Below are 19426 nucleotides of genomic sequence, written 5' to 3'. Positions count from 1 at the left end.
TTATGGAACTGATAAATGAAATATTTTGGAATAAAGATCTGAAAACAGCAGCGACATGAACAGGAAGTAGAAACGACAGCGGCTGAGATATTCATGGGTTTTATTGAGCTGACGGCGGCGTCAGAAGGTGCTTTGCAGCAGGCAGCGGCAGCCGCAGCCGGCCGGACACTCATCCTGGCGCCGGAACCAGTCCATCATGTGTCCAGTATGGCCGCCGTGGCCGCAGCTCAGGCAGAAGTTGGAGGAGCCGCGCACGGCGACGTGGCACACGGCGCACTGGAAGGTCAGCCGCTTGCACACGGCGCACTGCGTCCCGCGCGCCTGACTGCGGCAGTGGCAGCAGTACAGCCCGAACTCTGCAGGGAAACAGACCCGTCAGAACCAGAACCCGACCCGGCCGGACCGCTGAAGGAAACGTACCGATGCCTTTGTGAGGTTCTGGCGGGCCGGCCGTGAACTTGAGGACGTCAGCCCGCTTGTCGCCCAGACCCCAGCGGTACAGGATTTCACCGTAGCTCTTCTTGAAGTCGTCGAACTGCAGCGTGTTGGCCGGGTCCAGCAGCCTGGCAGGAACAGGAAGTGACATCGCCTCAACAACAATCGCCTCCGGCTCAAACATCTGTGACCGCAGGGGGCGTTAGCGTGCAAGTACGTCTTAAAGACCAGCAAGAAAGAGTATTTAGGTAAACTGAGTAAACACTGATACAGCTGAGCTCAACGGAGAAAACGTGATGTTTTGTATTTGAGGCTGAACACCGACGGACGTCACATCGTTAAAATATGTAAACCAACTGCGGCTGGTTAGTTAATTGGTGCGCTGGTAGTTTAATAGTCTTTAGTGTTTCTGCCACCGATTTGTTACATCTCACTTGAAACGATATTTAACCCTCAAATAGAAAATTCACACAGATTATGATGTCCATCATAATCTGTAACATACCAGTAGGTTTTCAAGACGTACTTGCACACTATCGCCCGCTGCAGTCACAGAAAATGATGCAACACCTGTTCTGCTCGGCAGGTCCAAAGGAAGACTGAAGCCTTGACTTAGAGCCGAGGAGCAAACTCACCTCTTGTTCATGTCGTGCAGCTCCCGCTCTCGCTCCCGAGGGTCCGTGTAGCTCTGGTTGCCATAGCGATAGTCGTCAGGAGAAGACTCCCCCCAGGGGGCGGGATGCTCGGGGTCTCTCACTGAAACACAGGTAGACAACCTAAAGAGGGTTGTTGCGGCCAGCGGGGGGAGCTGTGGGGTTTGGGGCGGCCAGCGGGGGGAGCTGTGGAGTTTGAGGCGGCCAGCGGGGGGAGCTGTGGAGGTTCACCTGTGGTCCAGGTCGCTGCGATGGAGTCGGAGGTGCTGGAACAGGAGCCGGATGTGACAGAACTGGAGGTGTAGCTGGGCTGAACACAGAGGAGCAGCATCACTGAATCTGCTCCAGATTCAGTGATGCTGCTCCAACCACATGCAGACTTACAAATCGGGAGTGGAGGCGGGAGCCGGGGTGTCCGTACAGCGAGTAGCAGTCGGGGGGCGGAGCCTGAGCCCTGAACACGCTGCAGAGCATGGCCAGAGTCTGGACGTCGCTCATCTGACTATAGTGATCCAAACTGATGGGTTATAATAGAGACATCTCAGCTTTTATGTTCCTCCACACCAACATATGATCACCTTCTGCAAACTCACAGTGTCTCCAGCAGGTGGCGCCCAAACGGGTGTCTGGCCCAGGGCGTCTCTGTGTCCGGGTCAGAATCTGGACTCAGGTCCTGACTGGTGGCAGCGGACGCCAAAGCCCAAACCTGCACAGCATAGACAGGGTGAAGGTTGTGGACCAACACTAGACCACAGGACCAGCAGTAGTTTGTGGTCAGGATGGAGACTGGACAGGTTCAGGCTGTGTGAACCTGAGAACCTGCGAGGAGATGGAGGCACGCTCACCTTGGCCAGGTCTCTGCGTCCCACAGCGAGTGCTGCTGCTGCGTTCTTCTGACACGTTTCCTGAATGTCGTTCATGTTCAGACTGAGGAAGACAAACAGACGTTCAGGTTGGACGGCCCGATGGCGTCCTCCGGAGAGGACAGAGTCCTTCATCCAGACTGTCCCTCAGCAGATGCAACCACATGCCGCTGTCCTCACTGAGACAGATTGTTAGGGTTCTCTGTGAGGCTTGGAGACAGCTGGTTCCGGTCTGGGGACAGGGACAGTGTCTCTCAGGGACATGTGAGGACGCAGGGACTCACATGTAGCTCTCTCCCAGAGCCTTGTGCACAGGCAGCAGGCAGGAGATCTCCTGGATGATGACCTTCCCAGCCAGCTTGATGGGCCGGCTGCTGTACTCCGCTCCTTCCCGCTTCGTCTTGAAGCGCCGCGATTTCTGACGGAGACACAGACAGACAGGAGGACGGGGACGGCCGGCCGAGGAGACAAAACAGCAGCTGATTAAACGGCTTCGGGATCACAGCAGAGGCTGTTCACACCGAGTGTCCGGACCACCGGAACCACCGCAGGATCTCTGGATCCAGTAAGTGGACCTAAGGTGCACGGGTGGGTCTAGCAGAACCGCGTTCTCTGGACCCGATTCACCAGCAGGTCCAGTTCTGAGGTTCTGCTGTCCTCAGTGTGAACATCTCATCAGCCTCAAGAGCCAAATTACTTCATAGCAGGCGAGACACAACTCACCTGGACAGGTCAAAGGTTAGTAAGGACAGTAGGCAGGAATTACTGAGTTAGCTTAGCTTATGTGTTCGAAACGGACCAAGAACCACCCAGTCCAGAACCCCCTGGTCGGTTCTGCTCAGCTCAGAGGGAAAGTGGTACGACAGGAAAGCTGGTAATGAGAGGGAAGAGGCAAAGGTCACCAGGCCGGGAATCGAACATGCGACGGCCTTATGTGGGCTGTGCTTAACCCCAACCCAGAAATGAATTTCTATAAGAAAAAATTAAATATCTGGGTTTATTTGAGTCCATCAGAACTGAGGTTCTGCTTTGCTCAATGTCTCTGCTCACGGCCCGCCCAGTGAGGAACACAGCTCACTACCTGGGGTAGAACCGGACCGAACCGGACCGCACAGTCACCAGTTAGAGAGAGACTTGCCAGTGGAAATGGCCTTTTGGTCCAGTTTGATGGTTTCTTCTTGTTTCAACTGGAAACAGTCCAACAGGAAGTGGTTCCCAGTCAGGAAGCAGTAGCTTCGCCTCTTCCTGACCGTCCGGACTGGATGACAGAACCAGGGTCCGGTCTGGTAGGTTCCTTGTGGAACAGAACCAGAATCCTGGGTCTCACAGTAATATACATCAGCATGTAGCTGTGGGCGGAGCCTGCTGACCGGTACCACTCTGCGCTGCGATGGACCGGTTCTGGAGGAACACCGGAGCTACCTTCAGGAACGGCAGGGGAAGCGTTACACTTCCCTGAAATGAGTCAGAACCATAAACCCAGAACCAGGCCAGTCCAGGTGGTGCTGGTGGAAACTTCTCAACGAGTCGCATCATCACTGGGAATAAATCCAGGTAAACCCAAAAGTATTCTGTCCAGGTCCAGTATCTGAACCCGGACAGAACCTGGAGGAAGCAGCTTTTTATAGTTCTGAGAAAGCAGATGTTGGGTTTTGGTTCTGATCCAGAACCATCTACACTTTTTCCCTTCTGATGAGAACATTGGACCTCAAAACTATTGGGATGTTTGAGCTGCAAACAAAAGCAAACAGAACTGTCTGGACCCGGTGACCCGCCGCCGAGTCGGAACCAGGCCGGAGCCCAACACACAGATCAGGATGAAGGTGATGATGATGATGATGTGTGGCTCAGTGGGTTAGTGGAGGAGAAGCAGCCAATCAGAGACATGCAGGTTAAAACAAGCTGAGCGCTGGAGGGCGGGGCAAAGAGCTGTACCGGCCAATCATGGAGGGTTTGGACAGACCAGCGACGGGAGGCAGACATGGGAAGCTTCTGATTGGAGGAGAGCGGGGAGGAGGCGGGGCCCACAGTGATTGGTCGAGAGGAAAACAACAGAGGAAAACAAACACAAAGGGAAGAAAGAGAAGCCAATCAGGAAAAGGGTTCTTCACTTCCGCTGCGTGGTTACCACGGTTACCAGCTCTACCCTCATGGGTTAACCTCCGGTTCTGGAGTCTGGCCTGCCCGGCAGATCCAGTACAGCTGACGGGTCAGAACCAGAGTTCTGAGCAGACGGGCGCATCTCGACTCAGACGGTCCATCAGAACCAGAACCAGACCAAAGAGAACCAAAGGTACCAGTCCGCAACAAGTTCTGCAGACGACCCAACAACAACAGAACCACCAGAACAGCTCTCAGGTTCTGATGGACCAGTTCAGAGGTTCTGTTGGGACACCCTGACCCGGTTACTGGTCTGTGGATCCTGCATGCTTCGTAGGCAGAGGTTCTGGATGTGTGTGTGAGTCTTACCCGCTCCTTGTAGTAGAAGGAGGAGATGGAGACGGTGTCCTTGTCGGACCGGGTCGGGCTGCCGCTGTAGAGCCGCAGCGTGTTCTGGGACTCGGAGCGCATCTTCATCGGGGTCAGAACCCCGCTGTGGTAGGCGGACAGCGCCGACAGGGACCTGGGGAGACAGGAGGGGCGCTCATCATCTGGACCTTGTGGTTCTGTTTCCCAGCTGATCTCTGCTAGCGGGACTGGCCCGATCAGGACCGCTGGTTCCACCCGGTCCTCACCTGGGCGTGGGCTCTGTGGGCGGGGCCGAGCGGTGCATGGTGATCGGTCGGGTGAAGTAGACCAGGCAGCCGGTACCGCAGAACCGGGCTCCGGAGGTCCGGGGGAACGGGATATTGGCGTCCTGAAAGGAAAGCGATTGTTATGGCGATGAAGAGCGGGCGGCGGCGGTGGCGGCCAGCAGGAAGTGACCTGATAGGAGCCGTAGGTGTTGGTGACCCGGGGGAACGCCTGCAGGGGCGGAGCCACGGGATTGGACAGGACAAATGGGCCGGACGCAGGACCGTCCTCTTGGGTCTAATGGACAGAGACACAATGCTGAGGATGGCGTTCTGACCCGGTTCTGACCCAGCTCTGACGCTCTCACCATGTCTGACTCCAGGCAGGAGACGAGCTGCCGGACGCACGGCTCCAGGCAGTTCTGGTTCCGCTTCACCTTCTGCAGAGACGTGTCCATCAGGACCTGGACACAGACAGCTGGACTCAGGTTCTGGTCCACACCGGGCCCCGACCGGGTCCAGTCTGGTTCTGGGCCCCCCAACATCAGCTGGAGGCATCAGTGAGGTTCTGCGGTGGGTCCTGTAAGTGGACCGGACCGGACCGGACGGACCCTCAGGGCTCAGGATTCAGGTCGACTGCTTCTGTTTGTTCTGATAGAAAGGTTCTGATCCTGGTCCAGCTGATCCTGATGCAGCTGGTCCAGCCGGTTCTGGTTCTGGTGCCGTCACTGACCTTCTGGATCTTTGTCTTCATGGCGGAGGGGATGGTCGTTGGGGCGACGAATTGGAAGGTGGGCGCGGCGTTGTTGGGGTACCGGACCGGAAAGTTGACCACCAGATGGACCCGCTGGCCGCCGAAGTGGGCCGACACCACGCAGCTCCGGTTCCGGGCGTCCATCTGGGGACGGACGCACAACCGGGTCAGACAGCCGGCGGAACCGGGCCGACGGAACCGGGCCGGCGGACGGAGCCTCACCTCTACGTTGACGTTCCGGATCTGCAGGTTGACCAGGGAGAACTCCTGCTGCAGAGTCTGGGCCAGACCAGAACCGGCGGCCGGGTCCGGACGGCTCGCCGCCTGACCTGGGAGGAGAGGTCAGAGGTCAGGCTGGACAAAACCTTGATGTTCTGCCTCTGACCTTTGACCTTTGGGTGACAATCCGCACTGAGAGGGAAACATTCAGCTCGGCCACAGCAGAGACCCGGGTCGGCCTGGATCTGATGCCAGCCGGGTCGACCGGGTCGATTGCATAACGGAGGAGCATTTATCTGGACCTCAGGATGGTTCCCTCCTGATGGTCAGAACGACCCGGTTCTGCTGGAACCAGAACATTTAACATTTTCAGCTGCTGTGGTTCTCAAACACTTTGAGCAACCTTTTCTGGTTCTGGTCCAGTTGATGGTTTGTTGTCAGGACCAGCAACTGGACCAGAACCAGACCCAGATCTCTGGGTTCTGCTCTGGGTCTGGACTGTCCCAGGGGAAAGGTCAAAGGTCACGTCAGCTGAAGGTTCTGAAAGAGTCGGGTTCTGTTCGTACCCGGCGGGCCATCCGGAGCCGGAGCCCCACCTTGCTGGGCGCCCAGGGACCTCTCCGTCTCCACGGCGATGGACACGTCCTCCATCAGCTCGTCCACCAGGTCGCTGACACACAGCTGCAGCGGGAGACAGGGAGCGGCCAATCAGAGCGCAGCGGCGCCTCGCCTGGCTCTGATTGGCCGCCGACTGACCTTCTGCAGCTGAGGCTCCACCCTCCAGATCCGCAGCGTCTGGTCCCGGGACCAGGTCACCAGCTGGAAGTCCCTGGACCCTGGGGGACAGGAGACACTCTGACTGTCCGCACCTGGCCGTCTGAGGGGGCAGCGGACGGGGGGGACGCTCACCTTCCTTCTGGGGACGCCACTGGAACTCCAGGACGACATCATCGTGTCCAACGAAGGCGTGGACGGGACTGTTGAGGTCCAGAACGCTCCACAGCAGGAGACTGTTCTCCCGCCGCAGCTGAGGGACCATGACGGTGACGAGACCGCTGGAGAACGGCTGGGGACAGACAGACGGGGACAGGGTGAGACAGAGGGACGGGGGCACAGACCGGGACAGAGACGAGTGTGTCTCACCGTGTAGCGGGCCTTCCACACCGGCACCTGGCAGGACAGGACGCTCAGGTACTTCCTGGGCTGTCGGTAGTCCCAGAACTGAGGACAGAAGAGAAAGGACGTCTCGTCAAGACGGCGTCCTGACGAGACGTTTAGGACGGTGTGTCCTCACCCTGACGGAGTTGTCCTGGCTGGACGTGGCGAAGACGAACTCGTTGTCTCGGTGCCAGTCCAGGCCATGGATCTTGGACAGGTGAGCAGCCAGGTACTCCACCGCTGTGTTGGGTTTCTTTTCAGACAGGAGGACAGGTCAGAGGTCGTCCAGCTGCCAGACCAGTCCCAGAACCCGCAGGACATCTCACCCTCTTGTCCCAGATGCGTACGTCTCCGTCATGGCTGGACGCCAGCAGATGTGGGTTCTTCCGGTTCCACTTCACCTGAGCAGCTCCAGCTGGAGGGACAGTGGGACGGCGGGACAGGAGACAGGGACGACAGTGAGCGGTGCATTCAGGGAACTTGGGAACGTTTTAGGCTGAGGACTCACCGACAGCAGACAGCGCCACCGTGGGTTTCCGAGTGTCCCTGTGGAGACAGACAGCGAGACATGAGGACAGCAGATCCAGTGTCTTCTGAGACCGGTTCTGGTCCGGTCCTGGGTTTTCCTCCTACCTGGTGTCCCAGATGTAGATGTAGGTGTCCACTGAGCTGGACACCAGCAGCTCCGAGTCGAACCAGGACCAGTCCAGGTCGCTGCAGGGATAATCACAGTGAGTCACACCTGTCCCCACCTGTGAACAGGTGTGCTTGCTTTGTGTCTGTCACCTGATGACCCGGGTGTGTCCCTGCAGGGACGTGTGAGTCTCTCCACAGCCGTCCCTCCAGGAGTACAGGTCCACTCGCTGGTTGCTCTGGAAACATAGGAGGGACAATCAGGATCTGTCCCCACACCGTCCCCGGCTGTGCCCCAGTCTAACATGGTGTTGGCAGCATCATGCCTGAATTTCATGAAATGGACGGAACCATAAACGGCCGGCGATTCGTTCATCAATCAGTCATTAAATAATGGCTCAGAGCCTAAAATAGAAGCATGTCCGGACCGGACCACAGCAGAACTCACCGAGGCGGCGAAGATGTGAGCCTGGGACCGATGCGGGTTCCACTGGACCGTCCCCACGTCCCACTTACTGTGGCGACCCATCTTACGGGACGGCTCTGACGGAGCGTCCAGGTTCACCAGGTAGAGGGAGTGCCGGCTGGACGGGGACAGAGAGACAGACGGGGACAGAGAGACAGACGGGGACAGCAGCTGGTGATGTTGTCAGACATTGAACATAATCTTTTAACAGAGACAAAGATCATGTCACTGGTTCTGCTGGTTCTGTCTGAGAGACAGGATCCAACAGGCTGGTTTAGAACTGATTCAGAACCAGTCTGATTGGTTCCGATGTTAGAGCTGTAGGAGCCATCTGGGCCGGACCAGAACCCACACTCCCGTCCTGCCATGAACACCTCCAGAACCAGAACCAGTCCTTGACTGGACCAGAGCTTTGATTTACTGCATAGCCAGGGTACAAATCGATTATTGTAAATTAATTTCACAGATTTTTTGTTTGACAGTTTAATCTCCCAACAAATAATTTAAGGAAGGAGTCAGAACCTGATCTACAGGAATGGACCGGCAACCGGAGCTTACCCTGACAGCACGGCGTGGGAGCCCAGGCAGTCCACGGACATGGCGGTGGCCTGGAACACAGCACAGACCACAGGTCAGAGGTCAGCTTCCCATCAGCCCTGACCTGCAATCCAACATGGCTGCCCAGCTTGCAGCTATGGCAAAATCTGGGTTTATTCAAACTAATGAGCCTGGACACCATGGTTACCATAGCAACCACATCCTGGAGACTGGCTGTGGTTGCTGTGACGACGCAGGGAAGACGGTCATCTGTTGTCACGTGACTCAACCTTGAATGAAAGTTGCCAATGATCTCCTCCCTAGGAAATCACGTGATCGGAACCATTCAGATCAACTACCGCAGATACTGCGGCTCGGTTCGGTCTGTTACCGAACCCGACTAATCCGGGTTTGCGTTCGGTTCTGCAGGTGAACTGTTCTCAGCAGCTCCGATCTCACCCGAGTTTCCGGTCAGAAATATCTGGGTCAGCTCAAACAATCACACACCTGAGCGTCCCGAAACTCCACCACCACAGTCTCGCTGCTCCACCGCGCCGCCATCTTTCCTCCCCGTCTCACTGTCAACACAACGTCACGTGACCTTCAAGAGCTGCGGTGATATGTTCAATGGCGACGGGTTCCTCCGCTTCATAACATCAAATAACTGGGTCACAGCAAGTTCTGTAGATTATTGAAACCATCTAGCCCGTTGTTAACCCTTCACCACTGCAAAGGAATTATGAAAGGATTACTGGAACATCCTGGTATTAACTACTTGTGGTTTTAACTTCAAGTGTTAATCATTTAATTACATAATTGTTTTTTTATTATTATTTACGGATTTATAGTTTTAAAAATAAATGAAATTTTGACAGAATAGTTCGTTCAGGACCGAACAGTGAACACATCTACTTTAAAGGAACATACATTTTCTATATTTTCCACCTGAACACCTTTTAGATCAGCTCGACGAGGTAAAAAGTAACAAAGTAGTTAAAATTCCGACACTCGTGATGTATTTAAAGCACTCAGGCATCAGATCGCTGTTTCCTCGCCTCTGATTGGCCACTGCATCTGCTGCTCCCCAAACCAAGATGGCGCCGACCCTGGTGGAGCATGTTGTCGCGGACGCTGGAGCGTTTTTAAAGCAAGCCCAGCTGCAGGTGAGTCCGTCAGGGGAGGACAGGTAGTCAGTGGGCCGCTGGTGGTGGAGCTCCGGCCGCGGAGCAGACGCTGCTGAGCGGACCGAATCTGGCCTCGACCCGCTGAGCCTGAAGCTGGTTCTGGCTCCGGACCAACAGCTTTACGGCGTTAGGATCTAACGGGTCCCAGCTCTGTTCCCGTACCAGAACAGAGCTGGGACGGGTTCTGGTACCAGGTGCTCTGAGATCAGGCCGTGTTACCACGGCAACATGAGTGGCTTTAACTGTGACGTAAGACCTGATGACGTGCTGGTTTCCGCTGCAGGAGTTTGGCCAGAACATCTACACCCTGCGGGAGGTTCTGGACGAGATCCGGGATAGAACCACCCGGAGGAGTCTGGCCGTCCTGCCGTACCAGCTGACCTTCAGAGAGCCGAACCCGGAGCACATCAGAACCGGTACGCACCCGAACTGCTACGGCACATAAAACACGTCCGAACCGGACCTTAAACCCCGACTAAGTACCAGAAGTACATGGTGGACCCTGGAAATAATGATTCATTTTCAAATTTTTGTCATTTATGTTTCCTGCACTACACTTTTACATACTCGCTATCCACCTTATTCCTGGGAGACTTACTGTGGAAACGATTATGGGTCTTACTTCCGGTGACCACCGGAAGTAGCAGTATTTCACAGTAATTTGTAGGGTTTTTGCTAATCTATATTCATGATAGACGTTACATCTGTCTTTTCAGTTTTTGAATAATGTTAAGTAGAAATAGTAGACTTACATGCGGTCTGCTAGCAGAGAGCTGCTCAGTTTAGACGATCAGTAATCAGGAACAGCGTAATGTTTTGGGTCGGAATTACACTTTAATTAGCAGCGATACTAGCAGCTCCTCTCTCTTTCGGAGAAATGACCGCAGCTGCTGCGCTTCAGACCTCAATATGGAGAATCTGCCCACTGGACTAGAACTGAACCGAATCACACATTAACCTGTAATACAAAGCGACTTGCCAGGGAAAAGCGCCTTAAGATGCCCTTGCGGAGCTCGGTAGCCACTAATCGCGGCTGTTCTGTAATAGACCCTTTTCACAGTGACGTCAGACAATGGCCGCCATAACTCAAAACTGGGTATCTTTACTTCCGGTGTGATTTTGCCTTGGGAACCAAGCTGAAAACTTCCCGCATTCTCATAATCTTAAGGATATAATAAAAGGTAAGTTTAATAATAACAGCATTTAAGTGTTAGATAGCTGTTACTAATCATTGTAAATTCACCATTCTCTATCTGTGTATAAAATAAACAGCCTCCGATCGGAGAGTAAACCACCTAGCAGCAGCTTTAGCCACATTTAGGAAAAATATACTCTCTGTCAGCGCTGTAACGTTTAGAGGTTCACTTTCTGTGTTTTATAAAACGGTGTTTACGTGTTAGATAACCGTTATCAGTCATTGTCAATTTACCATTCTCCAACTGTATTCAAAGGAACCAGCTTCCGATCATGAGTAAACCAGCTAGCAGCAGCTTTAGCCACAGTTAGGAAACATATACACCGCCGCCTGTCAGTGATGTAACGTTTAGAGGTTCGTTTTCTGTATTAATGGAAAATAAAAACAAGACAAAAGCCACAAATAACAGTTGGGCTTGACGATATTTCTGTTTTTCCAGCAACAAAATGCGCATCTCCATGCACTGTTCATGTTTCTGTCACTGCTAACTGTCACAGAGTCTCTCCCAAAGACGCAAAGAAGGAATAAAAATAAATACACAAGAAAATATTAATGTGCAATGATTTGGATAAATAACTTTAATCTGATTACTGGATTTGAAATACGAACTCGTTAGATTATTCGTTACCGAAAAAGTGGTCCGATTAAAGGCATTACAAAGCAGCGGCGGCACCGGACATCTCTGCTTATAACAAACAAATCCCTATTTTATGGGATGAGTGGCAACTCCAGTCTATAATTTAATAATCTGATCAAGATTAGAGCCTAAAACGTTATAGTTCAAAAACAGTAAAAAGGTTTGGTTAAGGAACAGTTATGTCACGTAGTTAGCTAGCTAACAAAATTCACTAATGCTAAGCTAACGGTTACGCAAAACAAAAATACCTACCTTCATAGTCAAACAGGTATTGTTCGGTGAAGAATTTGTAGCCTTTGTCTAATTTAGATTTTTTTGTCAGAGAGAACTGGTTTGCAAATCGTGATATATCTTCAAATCTTATTTTAGGCAAATGTTTTAGAGACTGTGTAAACTCCATGCTCCGGTGATCTGTCTGATCAACATATGCTGTCAGATTTATACATCTCTCTCTCTCTCTCTCTCTCTCTCTCTCTCTCTATATATATATATATATATATATATATATATATATATATATATGAAATAGACAACTTTATCATTACTTACTATGTACACCGGAACTAAGGATACACAGCTTCGAGCCAAAACGGAAGTTGTGTGACGTCATGTGAAAAGGGTCTATAATCAAACCAAGATTATTTTGTAACTAGAATAATGCAGCCACACACAATAAGTGTGGCTGCACACAATAACACTTGCTTGAAACAGCTCCCGAAACAAAAAGGCAGTGTTTCTGTGATAAGCGATAGGATACAAAAGAAATTTGGCAAAAAAAAAAAAAAATCTGAACTTGAAAAGAGAACCCAAAGTGCTTTATGTGTGCTCGTTTCATTGTGTGGACAAAACGCAACGGAAAAAACCCGCATCTGCCTGCGAAGCAACTGAGTCGGTAGTTACAGGCCCAGCCTCTCCCTAGGGGGGCGGTAGAGAGCAATGAGTAGGAGCACGGAGAAGAAGAGCGGCGTGTGTTAGCTGTTAGAGACTTGAGCTGTGGAGTGGTTGTTGTTGTCCGTTTTTGCCAAGAAGAGGAATAAAGTTCAACAAGCTTTTATCTGCCTCCTCCTTGTTTTGCCGAAATATTCTCTCCACAGCCGAAATAGACACCAGCCTGTTCTGGACTTACCTAGGTAACACAGTGAAGTAGCTAACTATGCTAGTTTCTTTACTATATTCTACTGCTAACTGCAGGTAGCGGTTTAACAGTATTGCCACATTTAAGCTAGCTGGTGTTCCCACAAATTTTATAGCCTGAAACCTCTTACAGAAGCCGGTTAGCAAGTTGCTAACATGTAAACAAATGGCGGTTCCGGTTTGCGGCGGAAGTTCCCTAATTCACGCAAAGCGCATTGGAGTTATGAGTAAGGTGGATAGTTCAGCTTGGTGGGGTTCGGTCTTTCAGTCATATACTTTTCTTTCTCTAACTGTTGTATGTGGGTCATGGAAAATTATACGGAAGGTCGTGGAACTTTTTTCTAAATACCAGTGGAAACCCTGTTATCTAAAGCAGAACCTGTCAGGCTGGTCAAACTGGCACTAATAGAACCCGAGTGAAGTTCTGGTAAAGTTTCAGAGTTCTGGTCTGGAACTTCTGGTGAAGTTCTGACCCGGTTTCAGTGACAGAGTTCTCCAAGAAGACTGGCGACTACCCCAGCCTGTCCGCCACCGACATCAAGGTTCTGGCTCTGACCTACCAGCTGCAGCTGGAGCACGTCGGGTCACAGAACCTCAAGGCGGAACCGGACCTGAAGGTACTGGCCCAGTTCCCCTTAGGATCAGCAAAACCTGCCCAGATCTCTGACCTGTTCTTCTGTTCCAGGTGACCATCCAGAGCACACAGCGCCACCCAGAGGCTCCGGTCCACATTGCGGGCTTCCATCTTCCCTCAAGGGTACGGACCAAGGCCGGTTCTGGTTCTGGTTCTGGAAATCTGAGTTTTGTTTCTGTCTCTTCAGAGGACCGTGGACACTACGAATACCGGACACACTTGGTCGGAACCATCCACTCAGACAGACCTGGACCAGTTCAACAGCTTCCAGTTCTGGAGGCAGCCATTGCCGAGCCTCCAGGGAGACCTGCTGGACCTGCTGGTGGGTGGCGGTTCTGCAGACAGATCCGCTGGACCTCTGGTGCTAACCGGTTCTGGTTCTGTTTCGTCAGGATCCGACCGACCCAGATCAGCAGCCAGACATCCCGGCATCCTCAGAGACAGACGAAGACTTCAGCAGCTTCCGGTTCTGGAGAGACCCAGTTCCCAGCGTGGACCAGGACTTGCTGGCCCTCGTGGTGAGTCTTCATCAGCGACCCGGTTCCGCTGGGCCCGATTCCTCCGAGAGGCAGCCACTGACCTGTTGGTTTACAGGATGTGGGCGGAGCCTCAACCCAGGTGGAGGAGAGGAGGGCGGAGCCAGGGCTGGCAGAGGACCAATCAGACGACGATGATGATGGCTGGATCACTCCCAGCAACATCAGGCAGGTGAAGATGGAGTCGTCTGATTGGACGGAGGCAGCTGATGTCAGAGTGGGGTGCCTGACCACTGACTTCGCCATGCAGGTGAGTCTCTTTCAGTTCTGCTCGGTCGGTTCTGCTCGGTCCGGCCTCTGACCCGTCTCTGTCTCCAGAACGTTCTGATCCAGATGGGCCTCCATGTTCTGTCCGTCGGCGGCCTGGTGATTCGCCGCGCCCGCAGCTACATCCTGCGGTGCCACGCCTGCTTCAGGTAAGCAGTCGCAGAACCGCCTGCGGGCCGCGTGTGTGCCCGCCCGCCTGACCCGGTTCGTTTTCCGGTTTGGTTTCCAGGACGACCAGCAACATGAGCAAAGCGTTCTGCCCTCACTGCGGCAACCAGACCCTGAAGAAGTTGGCGGTTACCGTTGGCAATGACGGCAGCATCCAGATGCACTTCTCCAAGAACCCCAAGGTCATGAACCCCCGAGGAACCAGGGTGAGACGCTTCGACCTTTAACCCCTGTAGAACCTCCAGGTGGGTCAAACTGCTGTTCTCAGAACCGGTTTGGGGCCTAAGGCTGCCAGGCAACGTTCCTGCTGGATTGAAGGATTAAAGGTTAAATTAGGAGTCCAGTTGAAGCTGTTAAACTAGTTGAACCAGAACCACAGAGGCTAAAACAGAGCCATCTGGACCAGTACCCCACAGTTCTGCCAGCTGATTCATACCAGTGGTCCTGGAAGACTGAACCAGCTGGTTGGGAACATTGGACACTTCCTGTGGGAGTGTTGTTCCTTCAGGAGGTCCAGGTGTGGTTCCACAGCTGGTTCTGGTAGAACTTTCCTCAGACAGGAAGGCGCTCTAACCCTGATTGTGCGTCCTGTCCACAGTACTCGCTGCCGCTGCCTCGCGGCGGGAAGCACGCCGCCGACCCCCACCTGGTGGAGGACCAGCGCTTCCCGCAGCAGCGGCTCTCCAGGAAGGCCCGGCAGAAGACGGACGTGTTCGACCCGGACTACTTGGCCGGAGCGTCGCCATTCTGCCAGAACGACATCTACAGCCGCGCCGCCAACCTGCAGATCCGTGACGGGGAGAGCGGCGCTGGCCGCAGGCGGGCCAACCCCAACGCCGCCCGCAGGAAGTTCCTCAAGAAGAAGTGATGGAACCAGGTCCAGCTCGGTTCTGGACTTTGGTTTCAGATCATGAAAATGAATTTCTCTTTGCGTTCTGCTCATATTTTCAAAACTCTGAACTAAACTTGAACATCTGGGTTCACTTGTAGGACTTTTCTAGAACCCGTTTCAGTTCTTGGATCAGAACCTCCTGGCTAAATAAATGCTTCGTTATTTTTATTATTACTATTAAATTTAGTTTGAATGCTTCTGTGTAGTTCTGCTGTTTGGCCACCAGGTGGCAGTGTTTGTAAAACACAACAAGACTTACAACTGAGGTTTTAATGAACAGAAGAAAACTCTGCAGACCCAGAAAGTTCGGTTCTGACAGTTTGGTACAAGCTGCACTTCAAGATCCCATCACCCACAATGATTCTGCAAGTCCATCAGAACCCTGTCGAGGTTCTGGTTCTGGCCCGTCACTCTGCGTCAGCCTCCAGTTCTGCTGCGGTCTCTGTGCGGCCCGGCTGAGAAGGTTCTGGTTTCGGCTGAGTGAGCGAGCCCTGCTCGGCCGGGATGTCGGCCTCCGGTAGCAGTGGTTCTGGTTCTGGTTCCTTCTGAGGGAGAATGAAGTCCAGCGGCTGCAGGACGGCAGAGACGTCGATGCGGCCCAGACCGCCGTACCTGTGCAGCTGAGATGCAGGAACACCTGGGAAGAGATAGACGCCTGGATCAGAACCCACAACACTTCCTCCAGGTTCTCACTGTAAACAGGTATGCTGCGGGCCGCTCGCTCACCCAGAACCAGCGCCAACTGGGCCGGAGGGAACAGAACCTGCAGGCAGCGGCTAAGGAAGGGCAAAAGGTCGTCAGCGAATGACGAGCAGAACTGGACAAACAAATCCTCCTCTCTGCTGCTGAAGGCCGACTGCTCAGCCCGGTGGAACGCCACAATGACACGGGTCACCTGCAGGAGGAGACGGGTCAGAACCAGGACCAGAACCAAAGCAAACAGACCGCAGCTGATTCAATGCTTTGATCTTTAATCAAAACACGGACCGAGGCGGCGATGATTTGCTCTGCGGCTCAGAAGCCAAGTTTCATTCAGCAGCATAGAAAAATCAAAAAGTCACAAAATGTATGGAGGACCCATCGTGCCAAAACTGGCAGTAAAAATAGAAAGCTTTATTTCTTGGTGGAAATATGGCATTAAAAAGATGAAAGAATTTTGATTATCCAGTGGGAAATTATTAATAATTTTCTGTATTAACGTATCATTTATTTTATGCAATTTTAAAAATTTTATTCTGATTTTGGAAGGGGCGTGGCTTGTGTGTGAAGGGGGCGTGGCTCCAACTCACCGTCCTCAGGACGTCTTCCAGGCTACGGCTGACGTCCTGGGCCGCCCCCAGGGGGCAGCAGAGCCGCAGGTCGTTGAAGGCGCTCAAGACGTGGTTGAGGAAGCAGGCCAGCGGTGGGAAGTCCAGCAGGGCGGTGGGGGGCTGCAGGGTACCAGGCTGTACGCCGGGGGCCGCAGGGGCCAGTGCGCCCCCCAGCGCCACTGGAAGGGCCACCAGCGTGTAGCGGTTCATGTCCTCCTGGAAGCGGTCCGCAGCCTCTTGCAGCGCCGCCTGGAAGGCCTCCAGCGCCACCTGCTGGAACAGCGGCGCCAGCTGACCCCGGAAGTCGGCCCCCACCCTGCTGAAGGACAGGCCGAAGTACATGCACTGGCCCAGCAGCGAGTCCAGCCGGGGGCCCACGCCGCGCCTCAGGTCCCTCTGCAGCGTCACCAGGAACTCCGCCACCCTCTGCGCCACCCAGCCGTGAAAGATGGCCGCCTCCCCCGGGGGGCCCGCCAGCGGGTCGTCGTCAGAGAAGATGGCGCGGTACTGCGTGATGATGTCGAACAGGTGGACCCGGCACGCCTCCACCGTCTTGGTGATGTGAACATAAGGATCGTCATCGGGGACGGCGTCCAGCACGGAGCTCAGCCAGCCGCCGCGCGCCTGCAGGAACTTCACTCGAAGCTCCGCCTCCGTGAACACGTCCATCCGCCGCAGGTAGCCAATCACGCGCAGGCACACGGGCAGCTGGGCGTTAGAGCGCAGCTGCTGCAGCAACTGGTTGAGCATCAGCTGCGCCGCCTGCCGCACGTCCCGCACGATGTCCTGCAGGAGACACCGCAACATCAAGCTGCTGGAGGACATCACGCCTCCAGCAGGCCTGCCGTCCACAGCCCACTCTCACCTGGATCACAGGTAGTGCGGCGTGCTTCCTCTCCAGCCGGCGGACGTAGGCGGCCAGCTCCAGCGCTTCCTCGTAGTAGCCGTTGCGGACGCAGGTGTCCATCAGCTGCGGGATCTCCAGGATTTCCAGGATCTCCGTGTGCCGGTTCAGAGTCAGGCTGTTCATCCGCCGGCTGACAGCGATCTCCTCCGCTTCCGTCATGAAAGTCCTGAGGAAACACTGGTCAGTCTGGAAGGTTCCTAACCCGGAAGCGCTGCTGCCCCTCGGATCACCTGGATGTTTCAGATCCAGGTCATTCTGAACTTTATAAATCACAATCTGCCTGGTGATTGTCCATCGGTCCATTTCCACCGATGGACATAAAGGAGGGTTCCGTCTCTGGAACGGGACCGAAGTAAACCTGGTCAACATATTTAGTGTTCTCACAGATTATAGGATGTACAGAACCAAGACTGGGTCTAAAATAAACAGTGGATCGGCCTCCACCCGGACCGATACCAACCTGCACCTCTCTCCGAACCGGGGCAGCTTGTCCAGCAGCCGGGACACGCTGCCCTCCACCCGGCCGAAGTCCCGGTAGATGTGCTCGGTGCAGTCCGCGGTTCGGATGAAGGTCTGGTAGTTGGAGAAGGCCAGCTCCCGGGTCTGCTGCAGGATCTGGTTCCGCTCCTCGGCCAGCCGCTCCGGCTCCCGGCCCAGCTTATCCAGGCCGCAGGCGCTGAGCTCGGACAGGTAGGCCGAGAAGTCCGGGTTGTCCCTCCAGCTGTCCGGGAAGTTGTCCTTGAAGACGGACACCAGGATGCTCTCATCCTCCACGTCCATGATGCTGTAGCCGGAACCGCAGGGTCCGTCCGGGTCCGAGCCTCAGCTTTGCTTTCAAGGCGGAGGTGACAACCACTTCCTGTTCCTGCTTCTTCTGCTTTAACAGCTGGTGAAGATGCGCCGCGCCGCCCCCTAGCGGACGGACTGAAAGACTTTGCCAGCTAGGTTTTTGTATGGAGGGCCAAACGGGACAAAATTTTTATGAATAAATACATAATTCAATCATTAATGAAACCATGAAGAAAATTGTTCTTTACACTACAGTAAAGAACAATTACAGTAATGTACTTGTACTTAAGAACAATTTTCATGTATCTGTACTTGAATACATTTAATTGTGGATACTTTGGACTTTTACTTCACTATATTTTATAGCAAGTATCTGTATTTTCTACTTCACTACATTTCTATAAAGCTGTTGCGTTACTCATTACATCCAGGTCGTATTGCGCTCTTTTGATTTGTTCGTTAAATGTGAAGTTCGGGAACTTAACCTGGCGCTGCAATAACATGACCAACTAATTACACGTGTCTGTTACCCATCGCCTCCTCCTTTCACTCGCACGCGGAGCTCCGAGACACGCGCAGTGGTTTCCTCTGACTGGGAGAAGATCTCTGTCTAATCATCAATAACAGAATTCGTTACATAAATCAACAGATATGGTGACAGACGGTGGGGACTACGTCTAGCTTTTATTGTCACTTAGAAAAGAAGCTCAAAGAAAGGTAAGCTCTGTGGAAGTGATGTTAGCAAAGCTAGCTTTTCAGGGACAAATTGCATTTGCTATGAAAAAACGTCGTTGCTCACTACCCTGAATTATTGTGCGAGGTGTTGACTGATATGTTGCATATATGGGACAACGCTGTGACCACATACCTGACGCCCCCATAGGTCTAGGAGTCCAGGGGCGGTAACATAAAATGTGTCCAGAGATAAAAGTGGAATGAAAGAATGATTTATTACAAAAGATGGTTTTCACAAAACCAAAACACAATACAACTTAAGCCAATTAAACAAAAGTAAAGAACCAACAAACGCAGAAAACACTGAGTGCAAATTAAATAACAAGATGTGCAAACACATTAGTCTAAGGCAGGGGTGGGCACTCCTGGTCCTCGAGGGCCGGTGTCCTGCAACTCTTAGATGTCTCCCTGGTCCAACACACCTGAATCCAACAGCTGAATCTCCTCCTAAGTGCAGTCAAGTTCTCCAGAGTCCTGTTAACGACCTCATTATTTGACTCAGGTGTGTTGAAGTAGAGATGCATCTAAAAGTTGCAGGACACCGGCCCTCGAGGACCAGGAGTGCCCACCCCTGGTCTAAGGTAACTC

At 53.3% G+C, this 19426-nt stretch overlaps 3 protein-coding genes across 7 annotated transcripts; 1 reads left to right on the top strand and 2 right to left on the bottom strand.

Moving 5' to 3' along the window:
• Nucleotides 1-83: 83 nt before the first annotated feature.
• On the bottom strand, nt 84-9198 carry wdr59 (WD repeat domain 59). Of its 4 annotated transcripts, none has more exons than XM_023332870.1 (27): nt 8958-9198; nt 8472-8521; nt 7896-8031; nt 7601-7686; nt 7448-7528; nt 7323-7360; nt 7141-7229; nt 6951-7067; nt 6800-6877; nt 6566-6722; nt 6413-6492; nt 6223-6337; nt 5660-5766; nt 5417-5581; nt 5052-5147; nt 4877-4981; nt 4687-4808; nt 4421-4574; nt 3887-3943; nt 2236-2369; nt 1934-2015; nt 1682-1794; nt 1473-1605; nt 1320-1398; nt 1071-1191; nt 421-563; nt 84-356 (listed from the first exon to the last, which is right to left on the bottom strand). In XM_023332870.1, the coding sequence occupies exons 1-27, from the start codon at nt 9009-9011 to the stop codon at nt 121-123; spliced, it is 2928 nt and encodes a 975-aa protein (XP_023188638.1). In that variant the 5' UTR covers nt 9012-9198; the 3' UTR covers nt 84-120. The 4 variants fall into 4 exon arrangements, with proteins under 4 accessions (XP_023188638.1, XP_023188636.1, XP_023188637.1 ...); XM_023332868.1 differs by having other exon boundaries at nt 3887-3940; nt 8958-9028; XM_023332869.1 differs by having other exon boundaries at nt 6253-6337; nt 8958-9028.
• A 313-nt stretch (nt 9199-9511) lies between these two features.
• Nucleotides 9512-15294, top strand: nob1 (NIN1/PSMD8 binding protein 1 homolog). Of its 2 annotated transcripts, none has more exons than XM_005815345.2 (10): nt 9512-9613; nt 9918-10050; nt 13084-13217; nt 13286-13357; nt 13422-13556; nt 13627-13752; nt 13829-14020; nt 14089-14186; nt 14267-14411; nt 14804-15294. In XM_005815345.2, exons 1-10 carry the CDS (start codon nt 9545-9547, stop codon nt 15071-15073), a joined length of 1374 nt encoding a protein of 457 aa, XP_005815402.1. In that variant the 5' UTR covers nt 9512-9544; the 3' UTR covers nt 15074-15294. The 2 variants fall into 2 exon arrangements, with proteins under 2 accessions (XP_005815402.1, XP_023188640.1); XM_023332872.1 differs by having other exon boundaries at nt 14267-14450; nt 14804-14895.
• Nucleotides 15295-15352: 58 nt separating this feature from the next.
• On the bottom strand, nt 15353-18209 carry cog8 (component of oligomeric golgi complex 8). The gene is made up of 5 exons (XM_005815346.2): nt 17775-18209; nt 17273-17480; nt 16387-17193; nt 15824-15992; nt 15353-15734 (listed from the first exon to the last, which is right to left on the bottom strand). The coding sequence occupies exons 1-5, from the start codon at nt 18092-18094 to the stop codon at nt 15505-15507; spliced, it is 1734 nt and encodes a 577-aa protein (XP_005815403.1). The 5' UTR covers nt 18095-18209; the 3' UTR covers nt 15353-15504.
• Between the last annotated feature and the right edge of the window lie 1217 nt (nt 18210-19426).

This window comes from Xiphophorus maculatus, chromosome 4 (assembly GCF_002775205.1).
Source record: "Xiphophorus maculatus strain JP 163 A chromosome 4, X_maculatus-5.0-male, whole genome shotgun sequence".
In the NCBI taxonomy this organism is placed as follows: domain Eukaryota; kingdom Metazoa; phylum Chordata; class Actinopteri; order Cyprinodontiformes; family Poeciliidae; genus Xiphophorus; species Xiphophorus maculatus.
Note: the sequence above shows the minus strand (reverse complement) of the source record. Positions and strands in the feature narration are given on the sequence as shown.

What these genes read in the sequence shown, in the direction of transcription:
- nob1 (XM_005815345.2), top strand. Translation starts at nt 9,545, where the DNA reads ATGGCGCCGACCCTGGTGGAGCATGTTGTCGCGGACGCTGGAGCGTTT. An exon ending in AGGCGGAACCGGACCTGAAG is followed by an intron (nt 13,218 to 13,285) that starts GTACTGGCCCAG and finishes CTTCTGTTCCAG; the next exon opens with GTGACCATCCAGAGCACACA. An exon ending in GAGACCTGCTGGACCTGCTG is followed by an intron (nt 13,557 to 13,626) that starts GTGGGTGGCGGT and finishes CTGTTTCGTCAG; the next exon opens with GATCCGACCGACCCAGATCA.
- wdr59 (XM_023332870.1), bottom strand. Translation starts at nt 9,011, where the DNA reads ATGGCGGCGCGGTGGAGCAGCGAGACTGTGGTGGTGGAGTTTCGGGAC. An exon ending in GGCTCCGGATGGCCCGCCGG is followed by an intron (nt 5,767 to 6,222) that starts GTACGAACAGAA and finishes CTCTCCTCCCAG; the next exon opens with GTCAGGCGGCGAGCCGTCCG. An exon ending in TGAAGACAAAGATCCAGAAG is followed by an intron (nt 5,148 to 5,416) that starts GTCAGTGACGGC and finishes GTCTGTGTCCAG; the next exon opens with GTCCTGATGGACACGTCTCT.
- cog8 (XM_005815346.2), bottom strand. Translation starts at nt 18,094, where the DNA reads ATGGACGTGGAGGATGAGAGCATCCTGGTGTCCGTCTTCAAGGACAAC. An exon ending in CCGCACTACCTGTGATCCAG is followed by an intron (nt 17,194 to 17,272) that starts GTGAGAGTGGGC and finishes TGTCTCCTGCAG; the next exon opens with GACATCGTGCGGGACGTGCG. An exon ending in CCAGTTGGCGCTGGTTCTGG is followed by an intron (nt 15,735 to 15,823) that starts GTGAGCGAGCGG and finishes ATCTCTTCCCAG; the next exon opens with GTGTTCCTGCATCTCAGCTG.